We start from the raw sequence: 23,860 nt of genomic DNA on the forward strand, positions 1-23,860 counted from the left end.
TATTCAGTATCCTACATGAATCAGATTTCTGCAAACTGTTTCCAGGACATCAAAAAGGTCTGCTGGGGCACCTGGGTGGCTCAGTGGATTAGGCATTTGACTCTTCAGTTTCAGCTCAGGTCATGATCTCAGGGTTGTGGGATGCCTGGAGTCTGTGTGAGATTCTTTCTCCTCCCTCTCCCTCCCCTTCCGCTCCTCTCCCTGTCCATGTGCACACCCAGTTGTGCCTGCTCTCTAATAAATCAATAAATAAAATCTTTTTCTTAAAAAAGAGGGGTTTGCCAACCCTGCGTGAATGATGTGAATACCATCCTGCAACTAAATTTTTGGCATATACTTGAATTACAGTAAGATTTTCACACATTAGATGTATTTAAAATATAGTGCATCCGTATTTATGCATCCACAAGATAACTGACTCTATTACAACACATAAAATTTTTAACATCACATACACATACCACAACCCTTGTTCAGAGCATATAGTCAAATGAAGAGATCTATAACCAGTAGAAACATGTACATTAAGTAGAAATATGAAGTCACTTGTACAGTGGTATGCCTATAATCTTTAGTGAGAGAAGAAATTTGGAAAGCAGTGCTAGCTGCTTCAACCACGACTTGGAAGAAGTGTCCCTTGAGTAAGATTAGAGCCCCTAGGATGCTTTCAAGTAGTAAGTTTATGACTACAAATATCAGCACCATTTTGGAAATTACTGCTAGAATTCTAAGTGTTCAGAGAAAACTTTCAGCAATCCCCACTTGCCCCTACAATCAACTTATGGCCAAGATTTAGCGGTCCTACTATCACAACCATCACTACTCCTCTCCAACGGTTGCCTCATATCTCATAAAGATTCATTCTAAAACAATCATTTCTTTCCTTTTGCATTTTGACATTATTAGGTATACTTTATCCTTCCTTACATCTAAAATGAGTCTGCCATACAGTTAGTACTCTGGAGGCCCCCTGCACATACACTACAATGTGATCACCACCTTCTGGAGTTGTATGAGAAAGCAACTCTGATAAACATTTCAAATCTATTTCTGGTCCCCTGTTTAATTCTTTAAATTAACTTCTACTTTCAAGAACATATCCTCAAAAACATGCCTCAATACAGTTTTCAAACTGAACAAATGCAACCTCCATTTTTTTTTTTCTGGGACAATATTTTGAAAATATCACCTACTGTTTCAAGAAAACTAACCCTCTTAGTACCTGCTGGGTTCCATGAAACACATAGCAATTTTTTACATTTTTTATCAATGCTACCGATTAACTTTTACATTTAATTTTTTTTTTTAAAGATTTTATTTATTTGACAGAGAGAGGGACAGCGAGAGAGGGAACACAAGCAGGGGGAGGAGAGGGAGAAGCAGGCTTCCTGCCAAGCAGGGAGCCCCATGCGGGACTCCATCCCAGGACCCTGGGTTCATGACCTGAGCCGAAGGCAGATGCTTAACAACTGAGCCACCCAGGCGCCCCTACATTTAATTTTGAAACCAAGTAATTACCACTCACTGCAACTAAGAAAATCACCATAAAAATATTATTCAATGTTTACTGGAAGAGATCTCTATACTGTGTCCCAAAATTGTTCATGGAATAGCCTGAGCTGTGAAGGGAGATGTGTAATCATCCAATATTTACTGAGCACCCACAGGGTCACTGATTAGGTACTTCGAGAAGAGATATACAACAGTACAGAAAAGTACAGTTCCTATTCTACAGAGAAAACACGGGTGAACCCAAAACATATAAAAGCATGATACTAACTATAGTTTAAATAAAATTATAAACTGTAAATGGTGATAATAAGGTTGGAATGACAGGATCAGGGGGAGTTATTCAGTAATGTCTTTAGGAAAAGAGGTTACTTTAACTGTGAGTGTTAAGGAAAGCAAGTTAGTTTTTACAACATTTAAAAGAAGGGAGGTATCTGTTTTGACAGAGAAGAAGCTATTTTGTGTCCAAAGAATGGTATGTGCAACTGGTAATAGTCTGGGGGTCAAGAACTTATTTTGGCACAACTGGTAACTAAAGTGCTTGGCTGAAAAGGAATAGCTAAGATGTTTAAAAAAAAAAAAAAAAGGTGAGGAAAAATGGGCCAGGAGTCCCAATTAATAACGAACTTTATTAAGGCCTTTTAGGAAAAGAATTAGGTATTACTGTTAAAAGTCTTTTTGCTCCCACCGGTCTCCTTTCCAAGTCACACTGCACTTCCTTCCAATCTACTTAACAGTGTAACATAAAGGATTATGCCACATCTTTTGCTCAAAGTCCTCCAAAGATTGGGTCACTATTACCTACCAAATTACTCAGTTTAAAGGACCTCTTAAATCTACTTCCTGAGTATCCTTTTCTCCTCTCTAATATACACTCCCTCCTTAGGGTTACATTTTCTAGTCTCAGAACCTTTCCAATCTTAAAAATTGAGGACCCCGATAAGGTTTTGCTTATGTGGGTTTTCTCAATCGGTATTTACTGTGTTAGGAATTAAAACTGAGAATTTAAAAATCATCTATTAATTCTTTTTAAAATAATAAATCTCATTCCATCCTAACATTTTTCATGAAAAGTAACTATATTTTCCAAAAGTAAAATTTAGAACAGTGGTATTGTTTTACCTTTTTGCAAAACTTTTTACTATCTGGTTTAATAGAAAACTGTTGGCTTATCATATCTGGTATTACATTCAATCTTGTTGCAGTATCATACATCATCACATAGCTCCTGAAAAACTCTACTGAACACTCATGAAAGAACAAAAATGAAAAAGGCAAATAATGTCTTAGTTATACGAATATAGTTTTGACCTCACAAATAAGCTGAAGGCGTCTTAGGAACGAACTCCCAGAAGTGCCAAGACGACACACGTTTAAGAACCACTGCCATGAATAAATATATATGGTTTATTCATTCCCTGGAACAGAAAAGCATTACATAAAACGTCACAATGAGATGAAAACACAAACCTGATGCTAGACTACCTGAGTTCAAATCCCAGTTCTCCTCTTTCTGGTTATGACCTTGAGCAAGTTACTGAACTTCTCAGTGCCTTAGCTTGTTCTTCAGTAAAATAGTGAGAATAATAAAACCCTGCTCACAAAGTTGTTGAAAGGAATAAAGTTAATAGAAGTAAAGTGTTTAGTACAGTGGGTGCCCAGCACAAAGTAAACACAAATAAATATTAGTTAAATAAACATAAAATCAATGCATAAATACAAAGAACATGCGTTGCTGTACTGCCACCACATTCTAGTATAACTTGAAAAATCCTTAATACTGTATTCCGATAACCTGGCAAATTATAACTCTGACCATATTAATACAAAAGTTTAGGTTCATCAGAATTCTCTTCTAAAGGAACATCATTAGTAAAATCTGACTACCCGGAAATGTTTCTCCATTAAAAGAACCATATACACAAGAATTTCAATTCTCTAGAGAAATGTATAAAGCAGTTTAACAGGGAACATACTGAGACAGAACACAAAGTAACGGAAATGCCACTTCAGCCACCAAAAGAACAGGAAGAGCAAATACGAAGGCTGTACTTTGAAAATCTAACCCTATTTCTTCTTGGTAGGGCTCTAACCTCTTGCCAAGAAGCCTTTAAGTTTATTTTTCTTACATCTTTGATTTTAAAGGGGAAATCATGAAACTAAGCATTTTGGAAATAAAAAAAATGGAAGAGAAGCACTCTTCTATCCATCATGGTAAACTTTTACATCAAATATTCTAAATGATAATCAGGGTCAAAATAAACAATTTTATTTAAAATAATGCAATTCTGGTAATTAATTAAAATAGATTACTTTTTAACTATTAATGTACTTTTAAAACATCTAATTAAATATTTCATACAAGTGTTTCACAGATCAAATGAGGAAAACAAAAGCCTAGTCACCTCTTATGAAGTGTTACTTCTCATCTGCCACTCTAAATTCGAAAACACCTTTAAAAATTATCCAGATATATAAAATATACAGTAAACATAAATAAAAAGCCTTGCTATAAGGATAAAAAATAGATGCCTAGAGTCTAATATTAAGAGTTTTTAAAAATAACAAGTCCACTAGTGAAGCCTAAGTACTTTTTAAAGGTATTTTAGAATTAATTTGCTAATTATGAATAAGACAGCTACCAAAATGGTTATATATCAAATTCTCTTCTGAGTTTCTCTTTTAAAATACATACAATTCAGAAACATAACTATATATATCAAGGAGGAAAAAAATTACACTTGTGTAGTTCTACTACATACCTCAGGCATTTGACATATTTGACTCCATTACCACTTTCTGTATTTCAGAACTATTAAAGACTAAATAGTAAGGGACAGAATAGGTGAAATAATGAAAAGGGAAAATATAAATCATATGATTAATACTTAGAAGAATAGTAAGTCCATACATTAACCACAAAACAACTGCCTCTTTAAAACAAGATCCATTTGGAAAGCCTCAGTTACTTTATTTCGACAAGACACATCTTGGGGCAGATTTCCCGCTTAGCATCTTCCTCACAGGCATCTTCTTGCAAATCAGATCCCAGTTACCAGATACCTTCTCAACAATATGCGAACTAAGCACCCAATGGAAGTCACAAACCAATACATTTGATTAAAAAGGTAATTATTTCAGGCACTTTTTGATATTTTACATACATTTTCAATGGTTATACAAAGCACTAATCCAAATACAAATTCCACCTTCTACATACTCAATACATTCACAAATTCTTACTTTTAAAAAAACTGTTTCCACAATTTTAGGCAGGGTATAGATCCAGCACACAACATACAAATCCCACACTGTATCTACAACAGAGATACACTTATAATGGGTGCTTAGTAAGAACAAGATCTTTATTTGTTGTCAAGATCTAAGGCAGTAGATGGAATAAGTATCCCTGGAAATTACGTGAGAAAAAATACGGATAAAAAAGTGAAGCCATTATTACCATTAACATAAATATTGTATTTCAGTGCAACATGCTACAATGTAAATGCCCAAGGACAGTAAATTAAACAAACATAGAAAAAAGAAAATTAAGTATTCATATCAAAAAACAAAATAAGACGAAAGGTTAGGAAGTCAGATAAGAATGGTTTTTAAATTAAGAATTTATAAATTTAAAGAACTGTGTTTTGGGGCACCTGGTGACTCAGTCAGTTAAGCGCCCAGACTCCTGATTTCTGCTCAGGTCACGGTATCAGGGTCGTGGGATCAAGCCCCTTGTTGGGCTCTTCGCTGGCCGTGGAGCTTGCTTAAGATTCTCTCTTCCTCACCCTCTGCCCCTCTTCCACCCCTCTCTTAAAAAATAAATAAAAAATAAAAATTGTGTTTTGTTTATACTTTAATAATTACGGATGTTTGAAGCATTCTATATCCTCTTTAAATGGAATTAGAAACTACTTCCTAAGCATATGGCTTGCCTCTCCCATAGCCATGAGAGGAGTAAATCAGATAATGGTTAATAAGTGCCTGGCAAATTCAAGTCCTTCCAATTTAAGGGTTGCTATTCTCCTACCTTGATTATGACCATTAGAGGCCTGAAACTAAATGCAAATCATGTTTATTTTCACGTTTCAAGTTGGACAACTGTTCACACTAGGGACCCTAGTTAACACTATTATCTAAGGACACCTAGAAGTAAAGCAAAAGATCTTTCTTAAAGTATATAATGTAGTATGAATTAAGCCATAATTCATAGATTATAATAATCACTTCCTAATATGGAAACACCTTGGTGAAGTACACAGAAACAACCTCCACAGTGCCATAGGAAAAAAAACAGTCCTAGGCATATTTTTGTTATAGACTAACATTTAAAAAATGAAATTGCTTTCACTAAGTTCAACTAATTAGGCAACAGTCATTCAAGATATTAAAAGGTGCAACAGAACCAAGCCCTCACGAGAAAGAAAAATTCCTAAAAGAGGAAAAATCATCTCTACACTAAAGCCTGAAGTTCATGATGTCAAGACACAGAACTGTCTGTGAAAGCCTTTTTAATTTTCTGGAAGCATGTTAAAGTGTGTGGGGGAGGAAGGTGTTTAGAAAAACCACTGATTGGCCAGACTTTACTTAATTTACGTCATTACTGAAAACTTGTTACAAGGGCATTTAAAACAATATAAGGAAAAGAGTATTTTAAAACCTCACTGAAAAGAACTAGAGTAGTGGCAACTTAAAAAAAAATCACACATTACCAGGAATATTCAAGTTCTAAAGTGGGAGCTTATAAACACAGCAGCAGTGGTAGAGATGAGTTTACCCTCCAAACCTAATCCCATTTGGCATCTGCAGTAGCTGTTACTACAAGAGAAAAAGGCTAGCACTAACAAAACCACAAGCAAAGACCACCCTCCTAGCCATATCTAGCCTATTTTCTACCCTTCTTGGCAATGTGTTAAAAGAACTGCTACATTTGAAATAATGCAAAAACCTTTATAAAGACTTTAAAAAGCTATACATATTTTTGTTCTAATTTATCATTTTGATAAATTTGAGGAAGAGGAAAATAGTTCTTACAGTAACAAGTAGTTTTTTCACCTACCCCCCCATCATCCAAAAGAAAAATAAAAAACAAGAATTAACAGTGTTAGGTCAAACCATAAGATTGGCTACAGCAAGCCAAGTACTCACTTGAAGGGCAGTAAACAGTAAAACTGTCTACTCCAAATATTAGATAATAAAAAAACCACGTATGGCTTCACAATTCAATTTAAAGAATTTTCCATGTATAAAAGTGTCACCATTTAAATATATTCTGCATTTTCTAAACAGACAAGGACTGATAGTTAAAAGCAGCCTGCATGACCAGTGCATAAGAGAACCAAGCAGTAATGATTTTTTTTTTTTTTTTAACTTTTCCACAGTGAATGAACAAGTCACAATGAATAATACGTTTGTCTGTAGCAATAACTTGTTCTAACAGCACTTCATGAGCAAAGTATCCTGGAAGAATTCACATTTTGTACATTTTTTTTTTTTTAAGTGCAGACCTTACAGCCGAAGTCCAAATGAGAAAGGAAAACAGGACTCCTGTCAGTGAATTCCCTTTCAGGACATGCTCACTCTTGCTTCAAACAGTAAAGCAAAGTGACTTTCATGAGAATAAAAGTCAGTCAGGCTAATGTGTCCAGTTACCATTTTAAAAAGGAAATTATTGTGCCTATTTCCCTGTTTTTTTTTTTTTTCCTGAAAAGTTTTAGGTCACTCCACTGAGTCAAAGCTTGAGTAATCCACTGAGCTTTGTACCTCCAGGTAAAGAAAAATGAGGATATTACAAGTGGCTTCCAGGTTTGGAAAAAGTTGGGAGGAGTTAGCTATAGTAATTGTATGTAAGTTAGTGAATGGAGTAATATAATGCCGGATAAGAGAAGCTGGTCCCCCGAGATAACCAGCATAAATTAAAAAGGAGTCCAAACTCAAGTATCATCAATCACCTTTTTAGCATTTTTAAAAAGATGTATGTTATTTGTAGGTTTGATATTAATCCATTTTTTATTCCAATAATCTACACTTCATACTCAACCTTCTAAATTCAAACTACCAGGGTTAACAGTTCCAGGAAATGATACCACTCTCAGCCAATCCTTTTCCAGATCCCCATTAGAAAAAGAAACACCGGGGGGGGGGGGGGCTGACATTCACAACTTCTCTAAAAAGCATGAAAACATAATGATTAAATTCCACCAAAAGCAATTAAAAATCCCAACTTCCCACAAAGCGTTCCCTACACCAAACGGAATACCTTTACTTTCACTCCCACAAAGAAAGTAATCTGGGATAAGAGTCGGATATTGAGTGTGATGTATATGACACAAAATGAGACGAAGGAACCTAACTGAAGCTACAGAGGCCAAGAAATATAACCCAAATGGAAGAGGAGAGCTGGAAGAGAAACCCGAAAAGGGAATGGACAGAAGAGGCTAGTGGAGCAAAGGAACTGGAAATCACTTCAAGGGAGGCAGCCTTCAGGACTGCGGAGCAATAGGGATCTAGGTCCACGGAACCGGGCGTTTACGGAACCCGAAGGCTAATGGGGAAACAATGGGGCGGTGAGACCGGGAGCAAGCGGAGAAACGCTCAGGAGAGGGCGACTAGGCAGCACGGGATGGGTGGGATGAAAGAGCAGAAGGCTGCAGCAGACAGAGGCGGCAGGGAGGTGAGAAGCTAGGTGGAGAGGCAAGTTGGTCCGGTGTGATGGGGTTTCGTGGCGCACCGGGCAGGAAAGCGAGGGTCCCCTAGGTACCCGGGGGGGGGGGGGGGGGGGGGGAGTGGCTTAAGAGGGATTTTTAGACAGGTAACGGAAGCCGTGAAGGCAGGTATGATGGAAGCAAAAAGCACACACCTCGGAGCAGCACAGGACCCGCCGTGCCAGACAAGACGCAGGGAAGGAAGAGGCAGCTGAAGGGGTAAGAAAAGAGAAGGGGAGAAGAACGCGGGTCGCGGGGACGGGCCGCGGTCGGCTTCACTCACAGTCCAGGTGCTTTTTCTTGGGCCCCATGATCTCGTGGGTCGTGGCCTTGCATACTGTCTTGGATACGGCGGAGCCGGTGACACTGTGCTGGGCGGCGGTGATTCGGTCCGTCAAGCTCTGTCCGGACATCTCTGCGACTCCTCCGCCACCCCTCCCGCTCGGCAGCCAGCGGGGACTGGGACCCCCAAGCGCCGGAGGACCCCCACCCCCCCCCCACCGCACCCCCTACCCCCACCGGCTCCTTGTCCGCCTGCCGGCCTGGGGCGGGGCTCAGGGCCGCGCGCTGCCACCCAGCCCGGAAAGAACAGGCTCGTGTCACCCGCGGGGTCAGGCACGGTATCGGGCACTCCCCTGCCCCCGCCTCAGCTCAGCCCACCCCTTCCCTGGTCAGCTGGAGCCGGGCAGGGCAAGAGGGACAGGCAGCTGCAGGAAAATGGCGGCGCCAGGCTCCTCCTCGGAGCTTTCCGGGCTGTCCCGGGTCACGTGACTCAGGCGCCGCCCCTCCGTCTCCTTCTCCCGCCCCTTTTCCCTTCCCTTTCCTCTTCGACGCCCGCCCTCCCTCGCTCTGCGAGGGAAGAGCGGGGCGGCGCCCGCGCGTTACGTGATGGAACCCGCCCGGCGGGCGCAACAGGAGGCCCGCCCCGGGGCAGTGCGCGGCCGGCCGCGTCACGTGACGCTCCCTGCCAACAGGTCGCCCGAGGCGGGACGCAGGGGTCACAGAGGGGAGGTGGGGCGGGGGAAGGGCGGCGAGTCCGGCGCGCCGGGGGCGGGCTAGGGAGTGGCGTCTGGCTCTCCCCTTTCCCAGCCGAAGGGTCTCCTCGTGCCTGTGGTAGAAACCAACGACTTGACAAAGAGGAGGTGCGGCCGCCTTTACAGCTTGGCGTGAGGAAGGGGCTGTCAGGGCTCCGGCTCCCCGGACTTTAGTGGCTGAGTCAAGATTGTGTTGAGGGCCCCCCCGCCAAGCCGTCCTCCTAGCTTTGAGGAAAAGGAAAACGCTTAAGTCGGCCCATTTTCTGAGCCTGGCCAGCAGGCCTCTCCCTACTGTGGAACTGTTGAAGCTATCCCTGCTTACTTACCCCAGAAGGGTTGGGTTCTGTTTTGTTTTTTTTTTCCCCATTTTCTTGAAAGGCTTGGAAATGTCACCTGTTTTCGTTTATCTCTCCTCTGAAAACTCAGACACGTTGCTGCTGGACTAAATTTAGGTATTAACCGGCCCCTATTCTTTCCCTAGGGTGTCAAATAGGACAGGAAACACATAACTTCACTGGAATTTGAAAAGGGAAGTAGTAGGATGATGTCAACAGAGATTAGCTTGACCCTACAAGGCTGACTGCCGAGGTGATTAAAGGTCCAGACCATAGAAGGAAGTGAGAAGGCTGGTAAATGGAGAAGTCCCATTCAAAGAATTGAGACATCACTACCTGCCATCTTCCCGGGTTTAGTTTTTCTTCCCTTTGGCCCTTTTTCTCTTGGCTAACCAGATTTTCAGGGAAAGGAGACACTGACACTGACTTGTACACATTTTAGAGGAATTACTATATCCTGTGAATCTGTTCAATGAGATCCATATCTTTAACAGAGCCTTTGTAAATGTAATTAGGGCCTCACATTTAACTCAGGTTTAGGGATAAATTTTAAAATCTCTGTGAATGTTGGGGCGTCTGGGTGGCTCCGTCGTTAAGCATCTGCCTTCAGCTCAGGTCATGATCCCAGGGTCCTGGGATGGGCCCCACATGGGGCTCCCTGCTCGTCGGGAAGCCTGCTTCTCCCTCTCCCACTCCCCCTGCTTGTGTTCCTGCTCTTGCTATCTCTCTCTCTGTCAAATTAATTAAAAATCTTAAAAAAAAAAACTGTGAATGTTAAATTACCGTGATAGTCCTACGTAATCTTGCTAGTTTCAAATGAAATGCTAACATACTCCAAAAGTCTGTGTACACCATCTGCCAGCCAAATCCAAAATTCGTGCTTCAATCTGGTGACTCTCAGAAGATGCAATGCTAATAGTTAACATTTTATGTATCGTATCACAGATTTTGTGGTCTCCTCCCATTCCCTTCCCCACCTTGTTTCACTATGGCTGGTGAAATTCTGCAGCACCATGGTTTGCCAAGAACATACAGTCTTAAACCAGCAGGCTTCATCTTTGTCAAGCCAGTCCCAAATTTCACAAAATGTTAATGACTTCCTTCAGTGCATCTGCAGTCCACCTGCAGTTTGGTGCCCAGTTTGCTGCCCCATGTCCATTGTGCAGTACAGTTACCCAATCGTCAAGACATGTATGCCATCCTTGCTACCCTTTTATGGGTTCCACTGTGTGAATTACCAACTGGCCTGAGTGTCTGCACTAATAATCCTCCTGCTGAAGTAAGTCAACATGAGCATGGCATTTAGCTGCCAATAGCTAAATATTTCAACCTTAGGAAAAATGTATAAGTTATTCCTAAGTACACAGCAGGAAACTTGTATTTTCTGCACTACTATGAATGACATTATAGGATAATATCACTGTACTTTTTTCAAGGATGCATTTTACAAGTTTCTAAATAAGTAATCAGTGATCATTATAGAGGTTTATGTACATTGGTGAACTGAAAGATATGAAGAAATTTAGAAGATGATGGGGACGTATTCTAAGGATAGGAATTACTGACCGGCCTGCCCTGTCCTATATACTTAAGTTTTCTGTGTGTTCTACTTTCCTTGGTCTGTTCAAGAAATATCTTTACTTGTCCCACAGATGCTTCAGGTTCACTATGGCCAAAAATGACTTCTCTTGTCCTGGCCCATTCCGTATCCCTAATCCATGTGGATCTTCTTCTTTGTTCCTTATTCCAGGAATGGCCTTAACCACCTGCCCAGAAGTCCAAGTCAGAAAACCGTAACTCATTCTTAGCCCTCCTTCTCTCTTATTTCTCTTACCTCACCTAATCTAGTTATATCCCTCAAACCCATTTTCTTTCTAACACCACATCTATTGCCTTAGTTCTAGCCTTTATGATTTATGATCTCTTCCCCATGTAGACTGTTCTAATAACTTCTTAGCTGATTTCTCTGTCTCCCGTACCTCAACTCTCCAATCCAGATCTTTCTGAACCTAAAATGTGTTTATCTTTTCTTTGCATTAAAACCCTTCAGTAGCACCCCATGCACTACTATAGAGGATAAAATTTAGGACTCTTAGTTTGGCATATAAAGCCTTTCATGATCTAGCCCCTACCTAAGTATAGTTTGTTGAGCCTTATCTCTCTCCAGTCCTCTACATGCACTCCTGCCAGTGTCACACTACTGGGTATGCCATGCTGTTTCACACCCTCGTAAGTAGTCAGTGGTTTATTTCTGTTACTCATGTAGTATCTTATACATCCTCCTACTAATTATTTTTGTAATTATTTTATTGTGCTAGCATGAGGCACAGAGATATCTTCTTGTTAATATTGTGGCTGATCCATAGTAGGCACACAGTATAATGCTAGTTGAATGAATGAATGAATGAAAACACTTAAAAGTCACCCATTTGGAAACACTACTCCAAACCTCTCATTGGATGAAACCTGCCCACTTTTTCATACTTACAGCATGTACATTCCGTAATTATCCATTTGGAGGATCATCCTTATTTCAGTGTTTTATTAATTCATTCACAAAAATATATGTATTGAATACCCGCTGTGTGTCAAGCACTGTTCTAGGTGCTGAATACTGTTATAACAATGAACTCATTAGTCCTTTGGGAACTAATAAGCTCTTTACTGTGATCACCAACTTAAAAGCCTATGTGTTTTAGTTACAAATGAATAGAAACAAAAACAGAAGGAAAATTTTGAATAGCACTTGATATTTCCTAGGCTCTCAAATTACAAAATATGCTGTAGAGAGGTTGGTGTCCAGGGGGAAAAAAACCATTTTTTAGTGCCTTTCATGTGTTTGGAACACTTATAAATTTTTCATTTAATTCTCATTACTGTAAAAAAGTATTGTACCATTTAATATAAGGGAAAAAACAAGTTTTAGGAGTTAAGTGCTTATATAATTTTTCTCTATTGTTTAAAAAAAAAAAAAAGTTAAAGTCTTAGAAGCCCAGAATCCCACAGATACTATAGTGGCATAAGCAAGATTTAAAAACTTGTCTTTCCATTACTTTACCTAGACCCTTTCCGCAAGACTTGAAGCAACTACCAATACAAATGACATTTATTCAACAAATTCTTCTTGCCTGCATACTCTATGCTAGGTATTGCTAAATGCAAAGATACAATAGTGTGTAAGACAAACATGGTCTCTATTCTCAGAGCTTGCAATATTTTAAATGGCAACAGAGGAGAAATAAGTGGGGTGAAGAAAACTTACTGCACATGAAGAATCTTGAGGATGTCTAAACTTTAAGATAGTAAGAGAGAAAAATAATTTGGAAGACAGAACTAACCATAATTTTTACCCCTTACTACTTCACTTAAACTCATTCCCAAAGCCAAATAATCTACCAGTTTACCCTATTCCCACTCTTCTTGGAAATTAGGGTTATTTAAATTATAATATTCTGACATTCTGTTAGCTAAGCTGATATGAACACCTTGGCATCCCCTTCCTCCCTTACCTTTCTGTTTATATCTTTTCTGATGCTGCCAAATGAATTAAAGATCATAACCTTTAAAAGGTCCGGATTTTTCTTTGAATGTATCTGAGTTCTCTTAGTAGAACCTCCAAGCAAATACTCTACTTCCAACTGTGAGACCCTTATTCACAGTCCCAGCATACATACTTGTGATAAGAATAGAAACATATAACTTTGTTGGTGACATACCCCGTGCTAAGCACATTACATGCATTATCTCAGTTAAACCCTAAAACAACCTCATGACCTTAAGTGGCAGAGACAACTTTGTGTTCACCAAAGTCTGTTTTCTTTACTCCACACCTAACACCTTGTATTTTCCAGCCTCCTTTGTAATTACTCGGGGTCATGTGACTGATTTCTGTCCAGTGGAATGTGAATAGAAATGATGAAAGCCATTTAAGGTTTGGCCCACAAAACCTCTAGAACATCCTACACATGCTCCATATTCTCTTTCTTTCCACACTTATCAGCTGAATGAAAACTTCAGAGAATTTAGAGGAGGTCAAAACCACCAAACTCAAGAAGGCTGGGGCCCCAAATTAATCCTTGCAGAAATGTCATCCCAAGCATGGTGAGGAACACCTGTGTTGGATTTTACTTGTTTTATTAAATTATGCCTCTGAAATTATGATGCCGTATTTTACAATAATTAGCTACCCTGCCTAATACACTTATCTTCATTTTGCTGGTGAAGAGATTGAGGCTTAGGAAAAGTTAAGTAACTTGCTTAAATTTGCTCAGCTATTAGGTGGGGGAACTAGGAATAGATCTCAGGTCTGTCTGACGTTAGTTTGAGCTCTCACCACTTAAGTTTCTCATGATACTATTTTATGTACTTTTAAAAATTTCATAAAAGTTTCATATGGCGGGCGCCTGGGTGGCTCAGTCGGTTAAGCGTCTGCCTTCGGCTCAGCTCATGATCCCTGGGTCCTGAGATCGAGCCCCGCATCGGGCTCCCTGCTCGGCAGGGAGTCTGCTTCTCCCTCTCCCTCTGCCTGCCCCTCTGCCTACTTGTGATCTTTCTCTCTATCAAATAAATAAATAAATAATTTAAAAAAAAAAAAAAAAGGGCGCCTGGGTGGCTCAGATGGTTAAGCATCTGCCTTCAGCTCAGGTCATGATCCAGGGTCCTGGGATCGAGTCCCGCATTGGGCTCCCTGCTAGGCGGGGAGCCTCCTTCTCCCTCTGCCTCTGCCTCTCTCTCTCTGACTTTCATGAATAAATAAATAAAACATTAAAAAAAAAAGAAGACCTTGTGGTGCTTCTTATAAAAAAAAAAAGTTTCAGGGCGCCTGGGTGGCTCAGTTGGTTAAGCGACTGCCTTCAGCTCAGGTCATGATCCTGGAGTCCTGGGATCGAGTCCCACATCGGGCTCCCTGCTCAGCGGGAGGTCTGCTTCTCCCTCTGACCCTCTTCCCGCTCGTGCTCTCTGTCTCTCATTCTCTCTCTCTCAAATAAATAAATAAAATCTTTAAAAAAATAAAAATAAAAAAAAAAGTTTCATATGGCCTTTAATATCCACTGCTTCTCTTAGCATGCTGAAAAATGAAATAATCAGGGTGACCTCCAGGTTCTCTCATATATAAGATGCTCTCTTACTTTCTTTAACTTATTCCTGCCACATTTTCTTTTCTTTTGGGTATATTAATTTTATAATTTCAATATGACTTACAATGTATTTGGACCTTATATACCTGTTGAAAAATGATGTGTAGTTTTTAAGTTTCATCCTTCCCTTAAAAAGGAAGATTAACCAAACCTTGACCCTGAATCGTCATCAAAAACCGTTAATTATGGAGCAGAATAAAAATACGATACCTGAGCTATTAAGATATCTGGGGTCCATTCTTTGTAATCTAAAGAGGCTGAATCAAGTACAAACATATTAGAACATGCAACACTGAACTAAAATAAGAACAAATGAACTAAAATAACGTTAATGTTAATGTTAAAATTAGGATATTGAGTTTTGGTTGATATATCAATAACATGAAGGAGATTTAGTAATTCATTTAAGGCAATGGGGGAAGAACTGGATTTGGAGTTAGACACACTTAGGTTCAAAACTCTGGACAAATTATTCAGTTTCCTCATATATAAAACAGGGATAATAGTACCTATTTTAAAGATTTCTTATCAGGATTAAAATAATGTACATAAAAAACTAATACAATGTTTGACATACAATAAATGTTGTCACTCAATAAATAAAATCATTCAACATTTATTCAGAATTCACTATGGGCAAAGCACTCTGCTAGATTCCCAGGATACAGAGGTCACTTAGACAAAATATTAACAGAATGTATTAAGTAATGTGATAGAGATATACATAGAGTACTATAAGAACGGGAAAAAAGGACATCTAGTTCTTCCTGGAGGGATCAATGAAGGTTTCTCAGGGGCAGTGACACATAAAAGTCTTAAAGGATGATTAGGAATTGTGAGGGAATCCGTTGTGAGGAATTGTGTGAGAAGTTATTCTAGGCAGAGGAAAAATCGCATATGCAACAAAAAAGGAGTCATTTGAGGACTGCAAATAGTTTGTTGCTGTTGTTGTTTTTAAGTAGGCTCCACACCCAGCAGGGAGCCCAATGCAGGGCTTGAACTCACAACCCAGAGATCAAGACCTGCGCTGAGATCAAGAGTTGGACTGGACGCGGGCGCCTGGGTGGCTCAGTTGGTTAAGCGACTGCCTTCGGCTCAGGTCATGATCCTGGAGTCCCGGGATCGAGTCCCACATCGGGCTCCCTGCTCGGCAGGGAGTCTGCTTCTCCCTCTGACCCTCTCATGCTCTCTCTGTTTCATTCTCTCTCTCAAATAAATAAATAAAATCTTTAAAAAAAAAAAAGAGTTGGACTGGACGCTTAACCGACTGAGCCACCCAGACACCCCGACTGCAAATACAATACGACTGCAACTAGTTTTATGGTACGTGTGAGGTTATTTATTCATTCGATCAGCAAGTAATTATCGAGCACTTTTTATGCCAGATAGTGTACTAGGTCCTGAAAACACATCAGTGAACAAAACAGAAAAGTCTTCTGCCTTCTGGAATGGTACGTACATTCAAGAGGGCATATAATAAACAGATAAATATGAAACAAATACAGGGAGTGAAGAGTGCTATGAAAAAAATTTAAGCAGGGTAAAAGAATCAAGAATGACAGAGGACTTTAAATTGGATGACAAGGGAAAGTTTTTCTAAGGAGATGACATGTGACTTGAGTGGATTGTGGGAGTCAGCAAGGCAAATATTGGGGAGAATATCATTTGGCAGAAAAGGAACAATAAGTACAATGGCTCTCAGGCAGGAACAAGATTAACTTGTTTGCAGAACAGCAAGGCCAGTGTAGCCAGAGAAAGAGTGAAGAAGGGAAAGAGAACTAGGAGATGAGCTTAGAGATGTGGCCAGATCATGAGGGGCATGTTAAAGACTCTGGAAAATATCTAGAGGTAGATGTACCATGAGAATGGACAGCTAGCCCTAGATCTTTGGAGCAAGCTGATGACTGCATGAAGTAGGCTGTTTCCCACCAACACCACTGGAACAAGAATCCACTGATTACCATGTTCTTCTACATATGCATATCTCCTTGGCTTTCATCTTTATCCTCTTGGCTATTTTCTTTCCCCTCTTCTGGATCAAGGTCCTAGATTATTGATGGACACAGTTTTCCTTTACTAAATACATAATATTCCCAAGACCTGTATCCTTGAAAATTACTGGACATAGGACTAATTCTTCATTCACTGGTAAGGTTGAGCAAACCCTACCCAAATTAAAGGAAAAAAAAAACTTGATTATATAAGGACGATTATGTTACATGTCCAGCTGTTTTTATTTCCAGTATAGTTAATGTACAGTGTTATATTAGTTTCAGATGTAACAATATAGTGATACAACAATTCTGTATCCGTTGTCCAGTTTTTAAAATCTAGGAATGTAGTTTTGAAATGCCTTGCAAACTCCCATGATTTTTGTCTTAGTGTCTGTCTGCATTGCAGTTACCAGGTATATGATCTTTCGAGTCTTAAATGCTGCTGCACAGCCACTGCTGCACTAGATGATTTACAAATGATTATCCAACAAAAAAGAACAAGAAGGCCTGATACTTATAGAGGTTAATAAGACTACCATGAAAATGTCAATACATAACTGCGACTTATTCAATAGCCATGCAGATCTGAATTGATTATGTTCCCAGAAAAATAATATTCTTTCTTCCAGCATAGGCTAAAGAATGACCAAAAGACTGGGGGGGGGGGGGGATACTGAGAAATGAAGCAAAAAGTAAAATGATCAACTGTACTATTGATACGCAACACAAACAATTCAAACTCTTATTGTTTTAACAGGAGCTTTAGACTCATATGTTACAAGACCACAAACTATTTAACTATAACTCTGCGCAGACTCCTATATTCTAGTAATTCACTTAGTTTACAAATTCTTATGAAATCCTTGCCCATGCTAATAACATCCAATATAAAGGCACCCTATGATTAATACCAGTCCCCTCCCAAATCCTATAAGTATCTTTTCCTAACTACCCCATTTTGAGACATTACTGAGACTGTGTTACTGGGATGCTTCCCCTTATCAGCAACTTCAACAAATCCAGATTTTTATGATTAATAGGTTTTCAGTAGTGCTTTGTTTCAGTCTGTCTTTGGGTGAGCTTGTGCCCATGGATTGTGAAATTTACCAGTGCTTTTCAGTTGTTGTTGTTGTTGTATTTTATTGAAGTGTAGTTAGCACATAATGTTACATTAGTTACTATGTACTATATGTACAACATAGTGCTTCTACAACTCTATTTTAATGCTATGCCCGCCACAAGTTGTAGCTACCATCCTACCATCTGTCACCATACCATGCTATTACATTACCTTTCACTATATTCCCTATGCTGTACCTTTCATCCCTGTGACTTATACATCCCATAACTGGAAATCCTGTACCTCCCATTCCCCTTCACCCATCTTGCCCATCCCCCCACCTCCTGCCCTCTGGCAGCCACCAGTTTGTTCTCTGTATTTAGAGAGGGTCTTTTTCTTTTGTTTGTTTATTTGTTTTGTTTTTTAGATTCCACATGTAAGTGAAATCATATGGTATTTGTCTTTCTCCGTCTGACTTATTCCACTTGGCGTAATGCCCTCTAGGTCCAGCCATGTCATCACAAATGGCATGATTTCATTCTTTTTTATGGCTGACTAATATTTTATTGTGTATATATACCATGTCTTCTTTATTCATCTGTCGATGGACACTTTGGTTGTTTCAATATCTTGGCTATTATAAATGATGCTGCAGTAAACTTAGGAGTGCATATATTTTTTCGAATTAGTATATTCACTTTTTACCCAGTATTGAAATTATTGGATTGTGTGGTATTTCTATTTTTAATTTTTTGAGGAACCTCCATTCTGTCTCCCACAGTGGCTGCACCAGTTTGCATTCCCACCAACAGTGCACAAGGGTTCCCTTTTCTCTACATCCTTACTAACACTTGTTATTCTTGTCTTTTTTATACTAGCCATTCTGACTAGCCATTCACTGCAAATGATATCTTGTGGTTTTGATTTGTATTTCCCTGATGATTAGTAATATCGAGCATCTTTTCATGTGTCTAGCCATCTGTATGTATGTCTTCTTTGGAAAAATGACTTTTCAGGTCCTCTGCCCATTTTTTAATCAGATTATTTGGTTTTTTTTGGTGTTAAATTGCATAAATTCTTTATATATTAGATTTTAATCCCTTATCAGATATATCATTTGCAAATATCTTTTTCCATTCAGTAGGTTGCTTCTTAGTTTTGTTTTTTTGGGGGAGGGGTTGTTGTTGTTTTTCTTGCTTAGGTGGGACAGGGTAGACAGAGGGGGCTGAGTTGTCTTTTTTTTTCTCCCAGGTAGTTTAGCCTCTGATAAAATTGCAGCAGATTAGACTCTGGTAAAGTAGTTTCTCCTGAGGGTAGTCCTTGTTAAGAAGAACAGAATGCTCTGGCATATACTGAAAGGGTTCCTTTCCCCTCCTCTTGCTAGAAACACCAAGGGAATTTTCTCTGGTATTCACTAAGATGTCATGGTAGTGCTCCCATAGATAGAACTAACAAAAGTGTGGGAACCTCCCCATACCTTGTCCACATTGAGCCTCCAGCAATTTGTCAATTACAGTTTAGGTTTCCACACCCTGGGACTGGTTCCTGTGATGGTTTCTGCTTGTGGGTTGTGCCCTTGTAAGTTGTGATTCTCTGTGTTCACCTGTCTGTCTCGCCAGTTTGTGGGGGGGGAGCAATGATTTGTCCTGTAACCTCACTTTTCAGACAGATCTAAAAAGAGTTGATTTTTCAGTTTGCCCAGGTTTCTACTTGTTGTTACATTGGAGTGGTGCTATGGGACAAGAAACCAGAAGACTGGACATACTGCTTTGGGGTGCTAAGGAGACACCCAAATGGAGCTATCCAGTATACCAAAGGATATTAATATGGCTTTCGATAAGCTAGAGGTACAGATCCAAATAATATGAGTGTTTAAGTAGTTGACAAATCATGGAGTATATGAAGTTAACCTGGGAGTAAGCTCCCAAGACTGAGACAGAATCCTGGGGAATTCTAACATTAAAGAGGCAGCATACAATTTTGAAAGAGCACTGAAGATATAGTCACCCTCTGATAAAATTAAGTTTTCACAGATACCTTGTTATTGCTCATATAAATTTATCAAAGTTCATTACCTTTTATTCTTTTACACCCACACCTCCCACACCCCAATTAACTAAAGCAATTATATTACATAATCTGCTCATCCTGGGGCAATAGTTAACATGGAGACTTTTCAAAAGTAGAATAAAATATTTCAAACTACCTTTTAAATAAGGTTTTATAGAGTGTTCTATATCTTCTGTTTAAAAATCTCACTTTAAAGCAAAGATATTTTATTCCAATTGGCAGTCCAGAGAAAGTTTTGAGTACCAAATTCTAAACCTCCAAAAGTAGGATTAAAATCTTAGATACTGAAAGACTCCAAGAACCAGTTGCATTTCTGCATGTTACAGTAAAATGAAGGCAGGAGGGACACATCTGCCAAACTTTATATTATAATTAAATCACTTTGTACTGACATAGCTTTATTTTAGAGGAGAATGTTTGTGGGGATTTTTAATCAGATAAAAATAGGGCTGCTGTTTTCTCTATACCAATTAACATAGTTGACATTTAGCCAGACCTGCCCTGGACACAGCAGGGGATGTACAGTTTGTCCTGATTCTGTGGGAAATGAAAAATGCAGTACTTGGCACAAGAAAAAATATGTGAACCCAAAAAATGTTGTCAAATATAGCAAGTCAAATTAAGAAAATTGATTTACTGAAGGGCAGTCTATGCTTTCTAGAAAACAAAGGAGAGAGGAAGACTCTCTGGATGACTCAAAAACATGATGGACCTTGAGTTTAACATAAATACTATATGCTAATGACTAAGCATATTTGGTTAAAGACATTTTTCTACAACTCAATTAAATATGCAGTATTTCTTACCATGAGTTGAAGAAAGAAACTGCTAGTGGCTCATACACAGCATATAAAGACATGTTAAAAAATTTTGCACAGTAAGTCTGCTTAGATGACATCTAATCAAATTCTTTCATTTATGGATGAGGAAAATTGGTCCCAGGGATGTTAAATTACTTTCATAAAATAACACTGATACATTGCCCTCACAGATCCTTTGGTTCTCAAAAACTTTATGGGAACATCACAGCTATCGTAACATTTCAAATAACCAGAGTGCTTGAAGAATAGTTTATTCTAGTTCATTGAAACTTATGATTAACTAATGATGTGAAAGAAAAGTGGTTTTTATTTATAATTTCTTAAAAATTGATCTAAGGTATTTTACCTCATAGTTCCAGCTTTATAAGTAGTAGGTTGAAACCAGAAAATGGCTGATACTGGATAATTACTTACTCACAAAAACAGCAAATTTCATATGGCTCAGCCTAAAATATGAAAGTAAACTGAACTGAATATTTTAATAACTTGTAATAACTCAAGTTCATCACTGTGAAGAGCATTTTATATAGTTAAGTGTTATGGCTTCAAATATACATGGTTCAGGTAACTGTGTAGAAAATATTCTGGCTCCCTATATACCTTGAAAAATTTGTGACCTGTGATAGCCAGCTTCCAAGATGGACTTCAGTGATCCTCACCTCCTGGTTTTTGTGCCCTTGTATAATCCCCTTTCACAATGAATAAGAATGACCTGTATAACCAATAGACTATTGGGGAAATGATGGTGTGTGACTTCTCAGGCTAAATCATAAAAATATTGAAGCTTCCACTTTACTCTCTCTTGGCTCTCTCACACTGGCAGAAGTCAGCCACCATGTTATGAAAACACTCAAATTCCAATAGAGAGGTCCACGTGGCAAAGAACTTAGGCCTTTTGCCACCAGCCTGCATTAACTTGCCAGCCTTGTGAGTGGGCCATCTTGGAAGCAGATCCTCTGTCTGGCACCACAGCCAAGCCTTCAGAAGCCCTGACCAACATCTTGATTGCAACCTCAGGAGAGACCCTGAGCCAGAACTACCCAGCTAATCTGTTCCCGAATTCCTGACGCACAGAAACTGCGTGAGTTGTTGTTTTAAAGTCTCTACATCGGGGCGCCTGGGTGGCTCAGTAAGTAGAGCGTCTGCCTTCAGCTCGGGTCCTGGAATTGAGTTCCATGTTGGGCTCCCTGCTCAGCGGGGAGCCTGCTTCTCCCTCTGCCTGCCACTCTCCCTGCTTGTGCTCTCTCTCTCTTTTTTTTTTAAAGATTTTATTTATTTATTTGACAGAGAGAGACACAGCGAGAGAGGGAACACAAGCAGGGGGAGTGGGAGAGCTTGGTGGGAAGCTGCTTCTCCCTCTCCCACTCCCCCTGCTTGTGTTCCTGCTCTCGCTATCTCTCTCTCTGTCAAATAAATAAATAAAATCTTAAAAAAAAAAAAAGTTACATATCAAGCTCTCAAACTTTTGGTGAAAAAGCACATCCTATCCTTCTACCTTGACAGATATTTTTTTCTTTTCTGAATTTCACTTTCATATTTTCTATTTCTGCCTTGGCCTTAACTTGTACTCATTCTTAATGCTCTAAAAGATTAAAAAACAAATGTAATTACATTCAAAGTATTCAAATTGTGAATATATTTTCCACCAAAAAATGAAAGAAAATATAAGCAACTAAAAAATTACAATTATTTTTGGGTGAAGGTGGTCAGAAGTACAAACTTCTAGTTGTAAGATACGTAAGTTCTGGGGATATCATATACAGCATGGTGACTATAGTTAATAATACTGTATTGTATATTTTGAAAGTTACTAAGAGAATAGATCTTAAAAGTTTTTATCACAAGAAAAATAAATTTGTAACTATGTGAGGTAATGGATGCTAACTAAATTCATTGTGGTAATCATTTCACAGTATGTACATATATCAAACCATTATGTTGTATACCTTAAACATAGGCAATGTTATATACCAATTATATCTCAATAAAACTGGAATAAAATTATTTTATATGTTTAAAAATGACTTCTCGGGGCGCCTGGGTGGCTCAGTCAGTTAAGCGGCTGCCTTCGGCTCAGGTCATGATCCCAGGGTCCTGGGATTGAGCCCCGCGCTGGGCTCCCTGCTCAGTGGAGAGTCTGCTTCTCCCTCTCCCTCTGCCTGCCTCTCTGCCTACTTGTGCTCTCTCTCTCTCTCTCTCTGTCAAATAAATAAATAAAATCTTAAAAAAAAAAGAGAGACTTCTCTAAAGAGTTCAAAATTGAATTCTTAAATTCAATTCTTAAAATTGAAAAGGAAAAAATAAATTATAATTATTGAATATCAAAATTTTAACTCAAAATTATAGAAAAAATTTAAAATTTACTTTCATCTATTTAAATTTTCTTAAATATTTTATTTATTTATTTTAGAGAGAATGTAAACAGAGGGGAAGGGGCAGAGGGAGAGGAGGAGAGAGAGAATCTCAAGCCGACTCCACGCTGAGCACAGAACTTGACGCAGGGCTCAGTCTCACAACCCTGAGATCATTACCTGAGCTGAAATCAAGAATCGGATGCTTAACTGACTGAGCCACCCAGGCACTCCTCTATTTAAATATTTTAATAAAATTAAAACTATTCTTGATTCTGGGGCGCCTGGGTGGCTCAGTTGGTTAAGCAACTGCCTTCGGCTCAGGTCATGATCCTGGAGTCCCGGGATCGAGTCCCGCATCGGACTCCCTGCTCAGCGGGGAGTCTGCTTCTCCCTCTGATCCTACCCCTCTCATGCTCTCTGTCTCCCATTCTCTCTCTCAGATAAATAAATAAAAAATCTTTAAAAAGAAAAAAAAAAAAACAAACTATTCTTGATTCTTGCATTGACTGTCTAGTGGCCAATGGGAAGAATTGATATCATGCTTCATGTATATTATGTCTAGCCTACATATGCACACATTCAAGAGCAATATGAAATATTTTATATTGCAGAATGTCCCTAAGCAATCACGTTTAATTACTGCAAATAATGTACTAACTCATGAGTACTTCTGGAAACACAAAATATGAAGAAAAGCAAGAAAATGGATGCTGGATGCAATGAAAAATGATACTGCACTATGTAAAAATCTCTTGCACTCATGCTCTCTAAAAGGAAGGAAATGAAAAATTATTCTTTTCTCCTCTCTAGCTGCTTCTGCTATTCAAATCCACCCAAATAG

The 23,860-nt window shown here is 39.1% G+C and overlaps 1 protein-coding gene across 18 annotated transcripts in view; it reads right to left on the reverse strand.

Moving 5' to 3' along the window:
* Positions 1-8,980, reverse strand: part of PICALM (phosphatidylinositol binding clathrin assembly protein) — a 100,916-nt gene extending 91,936 nt beyond the window's left edge. For 11 of the 18 annotated variants that reach the window (XM_032393594.1, XM_032393590.1, XM_032393602.1 and 8 more), the window contains exon 1: positions 8,497-8,979. In XM_032393594.1, coding sequence (XP_032249485.1) covers positions 8,497-8,626 — 130 coding nt within the window. In that variant the 5' untranslated portion in view covers positions 8,627-8,979. Of the gene's footprint in view, positions 1-8,496 lie in introns of all 18 variants that reach the window. The other 7 variants (XM_032393598.1, XM_032393588.1, XM_032393587.1 and 4 more) reach the window with 2 other exon arrangements.
* Between the last annotated feature and the right edge of the window lie 14,880 nt (positions 8,981-23,860).

The sequence above is a fragment of the Phoca vitulina genome, unplaced genomic scaffold, assembly GCF_004348235.1.
Source record: "Phoca vitulina isolate PV1807 unplaced genomic scaffold, GSC_HSeal_1.0 scaffold74, whole genome shotgun sequence".
NCBI lineage: Eukaryota > Metazoa > Chordata > Mammalia > Carnivora > Phocidae > Phoca > Phoca vitulina.